This window comes from Lontra canadensis, unplaced genomic scaffold (genome assembly GCF_010015895.1).
Source record: "Lontra canadensis isolate GAN:19392208 unplaced genomic scaffold, GSC_riverotter_1.0 scaffold1, whole genome shotgun sequence".
Classification (NCBI taxonomy): Eukaryota; Metazoa; Chordata; class Mammalia; order Carnivora; family Mustelidae; genus Lontra; species Lontra canadensis.
The window spans coordinates 95,152,371-95,159,555 of NW_022630995.1; the positions used below are offsets into that span (position 1 = coordinate 95,152,371).

The following is a 7,185-nucleotide window of genomic DNA, read 5'->3' on the forward strand; positions in this document are numbered from 1 at the left end:
CGCTCCGACCACAGCCTCAAGCTCCAACAGGAGCTTTAGAACCATTTTATGCTGATTAGATAAAGGGGGAAAAGAGGCGGGGGCGATGGGAGGAGGAGGATGGATGGCAGGGCCGGGGAGGGGGGAAGTGGTTGAAGAAAGAGAAAGAAATGAATGATGATAATGCAATGAAAAGAATAAGCCGGGGGAGGGAAAAGCGGGGGAGAAGGGGGGTCGCCACAAGGGGAGGAGGAGGCGGCGGCCCGGGGTTGGGGGGGGAGCTGGGGGCCCCGGGGGCAGATCTGATTGTTTTCTTGGTGGTATATAAGGGGTTTTAAGGAGAGTCGTGTGCCAGACACGCAGCCACTGAACCACAAGCAGCTTCGCTTTAACTGGAGTGCCCGGGAGTCGCGTGCCAGGAGCCGCACTGCCGAGGACTGACTGACAGACAGACACGCACCACCACCACAACACACGAGATCCAGGCGGATCGCCGCGGCCACCGGGGATCTTGGCAAACTCGTCCGTCGGACCGGTCCCCCGTGGAGCCGCACCCGAGCCGCTGTTTTCAAGCGAGGAGGAGGACGCAGCGCTGCGCTCCCGGCGGCGCGGAGAATCGCTTCAGCACACGCCAAAGTACTAGCGACCCTGAGACTCATTTAGGGAGCAAACTACGTAAGTATCCTCCCTGGGGCTTCCAGCTTGCACGGGTGTTTCCGGCACCCGGTTCCACCACGTCCGAATGCCCTTTGCTCGCGTAGAATCTTTGTCCCGGGGGTCGCTGTCCCTTTCCGGACTTCTACACATCCCTGAGGTCGGCCCGCCGAGTGCGGGGGGGCCCGGTTGGCTGGCGGCGGGATCACAACGAGGGGCTTCTCAGGAGCTTGGAGAGCACTGGCGGGGTTTTCTCCCTAACTACGTTCTTCCTTGGCGCGGTTCCGAACCAGTCCGCGCGGGTGCGCGCAGGAGTACTTCCCACTGACACCGAGAACGTGCCTTGGACTCTGTATTTACAGCTCATTTGGTTCTTTCTCCCTCCCCGCTCTCTTCGGTAGGATGTTTGTTAAATCCGAAACCTTGGAGTTGAAGGAGGAAGAGGACGTGCTGGTGCTGCTCGGCTCGGCCTCCCCCGCCTCTGCCGCCCTCACCCCGTTGTCGTCCAGCGCCGACGAGGAGGAAGAGGAGGAGCTGGGCGCGTCGGGCGGGGCGCGCCGGCCGCGCGGGGCCGAGGTCGGGCCGGGTGGGCTCGGCGGCTCTCCGGCCGGAGCCGAGGGCTGCCGGCCCGCGCGGCTGCTGGGTCTGGTGCATGAGTGCAAGCGGCGCCCCTCCAGGGCGCGAGCCGTTTCCCGCGGCGCCAAGACGGCCGAGACGGTGCAGCGCATCAAGAAGACCCGTAGATTGAAGGCTAACAACCGTGAGCGCAACCGCATGCACAACCTCAATGCCGCGCTGGACGCGCTGCGCGAGGTCCTCCCCACGTTTCCCGAGGATGCCAAGCTCACCAAGATCGAGACCCTGCGCTTCGCCCACAATTACATCTGGGCGCTCACCGAGACCCTGCGCCTGGCGGACCATTGCGGGAGTGGCGGCGGAGGCCTGCCGGGGGCGCTCTTTTCCGAGACTGTGTTGCTGAGCCCGGGAGGCGCTAGCGCCTCCCTGAGTAGCAGCGGAGACAGCCCGTCGCCTGCCTCCACCTGGAGCTGCACCAACAGCCCAGCGCCGTCCTCTTCCGCGTCCTCCAACTCCACCTCCCCCTACAGCTGCACTTTATCTCCTGCCAGCCCGGCGGGTTCTGACATGGACTATTGGCAGCCCCCACCTCCCGACAAGCACCGCTACGCACCTCACCTCCCCATAGTCAGGGACTGTATCTAGAACTGCCCTCCTTGCTACCCGCTCCAGGCCTTAGTAGGTTCCCGTTCTTGTCCCTGACCAAGCCCTCCTCCCACCCCTCTCCCGTCTCCACTTCTATATGCCCCGGAAACTATCTCACTTTACGGGGCAGATGTAGGCATTCTGAATCCTGGGTTGTTTGCTGCATTCCTTGGCTAAGGGTTTCCTTCCTTCAGACGGTCTCTACTTTATTGATGGTGTGATGGAGCTTATTGTCAAAGAGGATGGTAGAATTTGGGGGGGGGGCGTTTCTACGGCTAGAAAGATGCTGGAAAGCGACGAAGGTGGCATGTCTAAAGAGTATGCAGAGCGGACTGACGCTCCTCCCCCTCTCTGTAACACCAGAGGGACTCGGAGCAGTTCGTGTGAATCTCCCAGGGGGAATGCAACTGGTTCCTCTGATCTCTTCACCTTTGCTTCTACATAGAGATGTTAATGTCGAGTAGAAACAAATGTATCTTAGCATCTGAATGATTTTACCGGTAATAATATTATCCACAGATTTGCAATGGCTGGCATCTGCTTTATTCCCATTGCTGTCTGAGGGCTGTGGGAATTTCACCTGTCAAACCAAACTTTCCCTCTCTGATGTGCACTTTGTTCTGTTTCCCAGATTCGTCACAATGCCTATTGTCCCGTTCTTCTCTTTCCTTTTTCTTCTCCATTTTGCCATCTGTCTCTTATGATTTATAAGGGGAAAAAAAGTTGTTTTGTTAGAGGGCCAGGTTAGAAGTCATTGTATAATTTGTAGGCTTTGTAATGATTGAATGCAAGCGTGGAAATTTAGGCTGAACTCTCTATCAAAAGGAAAAATGTGGAGGAAAAGGGAAAAATCGGGAGGGAGGATTGTTTCATGCATTATTTATCTCGACCTTTTAGGGGAGAAGGAACTCCCCCATTCTTTCAAGAGATTAAAAATAAATCAACAGACTGAAAACCTGAGCAGACACGGAGCATTATCAGGATCAGCCACACACGTGTTCCTTTCTATTTATTATAAAGAAAATTTTCATGGGAAAAGTATGTATTTTTTGTATATTTTACAGAGTTTATTCTAGTATGTATTTACACCTTGAACAAAAATTGTTCTTGTGATTAAACTATAAATAAAATATATAATTTTCATAATTTTTGTGTGCTGTATTCTAACTTTTCCCTGCTTTTGTGGTTTTTAGAAGAATGTGTTGTGCCTTTCTGAAATTCTCCCTGTAGCAGATTGAGATAGAGTAGTTGTATTTTTCATCAGTGTTTGTGTGTAGAATTTCACTGACATATAAAATCTAAGAGATCACAAGAAGCTGAGTCATATTTGAGACACTAATACTGACATCAGAGTTAACTGCATACAAACAAAACTTGATTTTTAAGAGTGAACAAGATCAGTAAAAAAAAAGGGGGGATAGAGTTGGAAGATAATTAAATCATGATAAGTTCCAAAGTTCAGAAACTTTGATGTAAAAAAAAAAAAATAGTGGAGCTGAAGTTTCTTGTTAGAATGTGTAGAAATGTGTTCTTACACTTAGAGTTTCAATTATCACCTGTAAATTGTAGGGACTTGTCAGTGATTTCCAAGGTCCCTTCCAACTCTAACATCTATGATGTATTTATAATTCATTATTGGAAGCTGATTTTGTATTAGCCATTTTAACAAACTTGTTGGTTTTAAAAGCAAACTCCTGGAGAATATATATTCAGAGTGAGCTGGGATAAAATTGTGTCTGTGGGAAATAGCTAAGCTTTCCATTTTTGTTAAAATAATCACATAGTCAAAACTTCTTCAGAGGGAAAGCAAAAGTGGTTTCCTAATCTCCCAAACACATAGCTCTACAACTTGTACTTCAATTTCCAAAGCAGAAATGAATAGCACCATGGGTCAAAGATGACCAAGTGAAGGTTGATCACATCCTAGGGTTAAGCCCCTTCCTTGGTGGAGAGTGTCCACTGGAGGACACAAGCTTAAAAAAAAAAAAAATCAGCTTAGCAAAGAAATATTGGTTGCTCATGCCTCCCTGCAGCCTCCCCCTCCGCCCCGCACCCCCATGAACTTCATATTTGCTTCTGGTTTGGGCTAAATCTTCCACTCCTCTGCCTTAAGCAATGATAATTTCTCCTGAGATAGCTATCTGAAACTACTCCTCTTCTTTATCCAAGTACAAAATATTAAGTGTTTAATATCTTAATAACCTTTTTTTTTTTTAATCAAAGGAAGAACCAAGCCAAGGGTTTGCTTTGTTTTGATTTCATAGCTGGATATAAAAGAGACTTGTTGGAAAACTCTTCTAATTTAAAGTTCTCGTTATTCCTAGCCTCTCTTGATGATGTGATATGAGGAGGCAATGCTATATCTTTAATATTCACATCTATGTTTCTAATATTTAAAAAGCTAAGCCAGGAAGTAAGACAATTTTAGTAGGGTAGAACGTCAGTTTTAATACCAAATAATTGTTCTAGTGATGATGCTTATGACGATATATGGTTCTTCTTTTGGAAATTTGTCAAAGAAACATGTCAAGGTACAGGTCCGTAAAGACAAACCCTCAGGGGGCCGTTAGGCTCCCAAGACTATGGGAAACCTCAATTGGTGGGGTGATCCCGTAAACGGGTTACCCTAATTGTTTAGTTGGAGAGGCATGGATGGCGAGACAGTCCAGTAAGCGCAGCTTTGAGTAAGCGCAGTACAGCCAACAACTGAGCCCTCTCTTTAGCTGAATGGAGCAGCCACCGGTACACAGGACCCGAGACACGTTTAGCAGGAGCTTGTGGGTCCCCACACACATCCGCAGCATGTCATACATGGGGGGAATTCCGTCTACCATTTGTAACCTATACTCAGGCTCTCCCTTCCTCCTGTAGAGCAGACCTTATTTTACACTAAATCGGTGCAATGATTTTTGATGGCGCCCAATCTCTTTTCGCGGTTACGGATGATCTTTCTGCCTCATTTCGCGTTGGATGTCGCGCAGCAGCTTCCACAGCCCGTGGGCTGAGGCCCAGCCGTCCTTTCCCCTCCTCTGTAAGAATGAGAATTACAGGGTTGAGGCCGCTGCTTCTGCAGTGGGGAGTAGAGTCGCTCTTGTATTTTTTCCATTTCCTCTCCACGTTGTGACCACGACAGGAGGAGCTCGGTCTGCACGGAGCAGGCTGGGGGGCGGCTGAGCAGCCATTCCCTCTCTGGCAGCTCTCTGGTGAAGAACGTTTCAAACGAGGCCAAGGAGACGTTCTTCCAATGATAGCCCCACACCGCCAGAGTTGCTAGATCTTTCCAGCGCCTGCGAGTGTGCTGCGCGTGTTTACCTAAGGGCTGAGAGGTGCGACCGTCGGTCCTGTCCTCTTTGGAAACTTCGCTTCGACGCCGTCAGGGTTCCCGCACTGGTTGATTTATTGGTTCTGAACTGCCCCAGGCCTTGTTACCGGACTAATTTTTCCTTCACCAGATTTTAAATAAATCCAGCTGAGGGCCAATAAGGAGGAAAAAAAAAAAAAAAAAAAAAAAAACAACAACAGAGAGACGGGCTGCTAACTGCTGGGCCCACCGCGGGACCCCGGCCCAGGCTCAGCGGAGGCGGGAGTGGGGAGCAGGGCTGAGGAGCCCGGAGTCCGGCCGCACCTGAGCAGGGGTCGGGTGGGCGCCCTCCCGGGCCGAGCCTTGCAGGCCGGGCTGAGACGAGGGCAGTAGGCGGCCTTGTCCCGCAGAGAGCGAGGTTCCAGTCGGTCCTTCCCTGAGTTTAGCCCGATTACGCATGAAGGACATCTGGGCCCAAGGCCCGCTGTAGCTGCGCACACCAGCCGGTCCAGGGGGCAGGGGCTCCTGGCTGCGGCGGGCCAGGCCTGCGGGAAAGGCTGGGAGCTGTGAGCCCCCCACCCGCCTCGCCCTCCGCTTGCAGTTCGCCGGGTGCACCCCCTGCATTGCACAGCCTTGGGCAGGTTGTGACTTCTGGGCACCGACACCTGGAACCCGTTAAAAGCGCCTCCTCCTCGTGCTCGGCCTCCCCCCATCCCCCGCGCCCCCTCAGCTCTAGGGCTCCCAGGCGAGCTTTGAATGTATTAATTAAATAAAGCAGGCAGCCCTTGAATCGAACCGATGCAGGGCGCTCCCGGGAGCGTGAAAGTCCCGGCCTCCGAATCCGCAAAAGAAAATGTGTGAAAAGAGAATTAGTGAAATTAGGTTAGACCAATAAAACGTGAGGGCTCTGGCACCCACCCCCCTTCCCGCTCCCCCAGCCTGGGGCTAGAAGGGCTATCTGGTCTGATCTATTGTTTCCCTCCCTGGCAGGGGGTTCATTGTGTGATAAATAATTCCCCTTCCATTTTATTCTTTAAAAAAAGGGGGGTATTTGCATAATCACTGCTTTGATGTGGCCAGAATTCGGAGGCTTGGTCTCCCCAAGTCTACTTTTGGTAGCGAAGCAACAAAGCTCGATCCAGATCTTTCACTTCGCTAACAGTGTGTGGGGCAAATTGTCGGAACGGCAGCGTTAAGCTCCTTTTTTAAAGGATCCATTTTAATGATGAAACCTAAGGAATGTCAAAAAATGGGGGGTGAAAACCGAGGGTTCTCACCCCCCTACTTCTCCCTCTCCTTTAGGGTTCATTGTTCTCGGCAGTTTTTTCCCAAAGCCCTTGGGGGTGTGTGTTGGGGGGATGCGCCTTCCTTAGGGCCGCCCCACGTGGCACGCAGTGGGCACCGGCAAGGTCTGCCCGGGTAGGGATGAGCGAGGACTGCAGGAGGGGTTCTCTTGCACCCCCCCACCCCACTTCCACGGTTTTCTTTTCTCAGTTTGGTTTATCCAGCCTGGATGAGCTCCTCTTACGGAGGACGCTGAAGTGAGTTTGCTCTTTAGTCCCCGAATCAAATCCGAGGGGGTCTCCTGGGAACGCAACTTGGGGGCAGTTTCAGATGGTCCCCGAGGGGAGAGAGGAGCAAAGAAATTCAGTCATCCGGAAAGCAGAACGGGAAAGCCAGTGCGGCCGAAGCTATTATTTCCCTTCAAGGTGGCGCGAGTAGGGAGGATGGAGTGGGAAAGGGTCCTGATGGTGTGTGCACTACAACAAATGACTCCCCCCACCACCCCGCCCCTTGGTGCCAGAGGGAGGGCGATGGGAGTGCTCCTGTCTGCCTTCGCTCGCACCCGCCTTCTCCAGCCGCTCAAAGCGCCAAGAGGGGAAAGTCAACTTGGATTATAGACTAGGAACACCCAGTGAAAGGCCCGGGCTCCCTGAGCACCCGGACAGGCGCCAGTTCTGCGCTCCAGCCTGGGTAGGTCTCACCTGCGGGGGAGACGCTCAGCCTCCTGGGATCTGAGCGCTGGAATC

The 7,185-nt window shown here is 52.0% G+C and overlaps 1 protein-coding gene across 1 annotated transcript; it reads left to right on the top strand.

The window, feature by feature from the left end:
- The first annotated feature begins 280 nt into the window (after positions 1–280).
- Positions 281–2,849, top strand: NEUROG2 (neurogenin 2). Its single transcript, XM_032872062.1, has 2 exons — positions 281–654; positions 1,035–2,849. The coding sequence occupies exon 2, from the start codon at positions 1,036–1,038 to the stop codon at positions 1,852–1,854; it is 819 nt and encodes a 272-aa protein (XP_032727953.1). The 5' UTR covers positions 281–654; position 1,035; the 3' UTR covers positions 1,855–2,849.
- Positions 2,850–7,185: the final 4,336 nt, after the last annotated feature.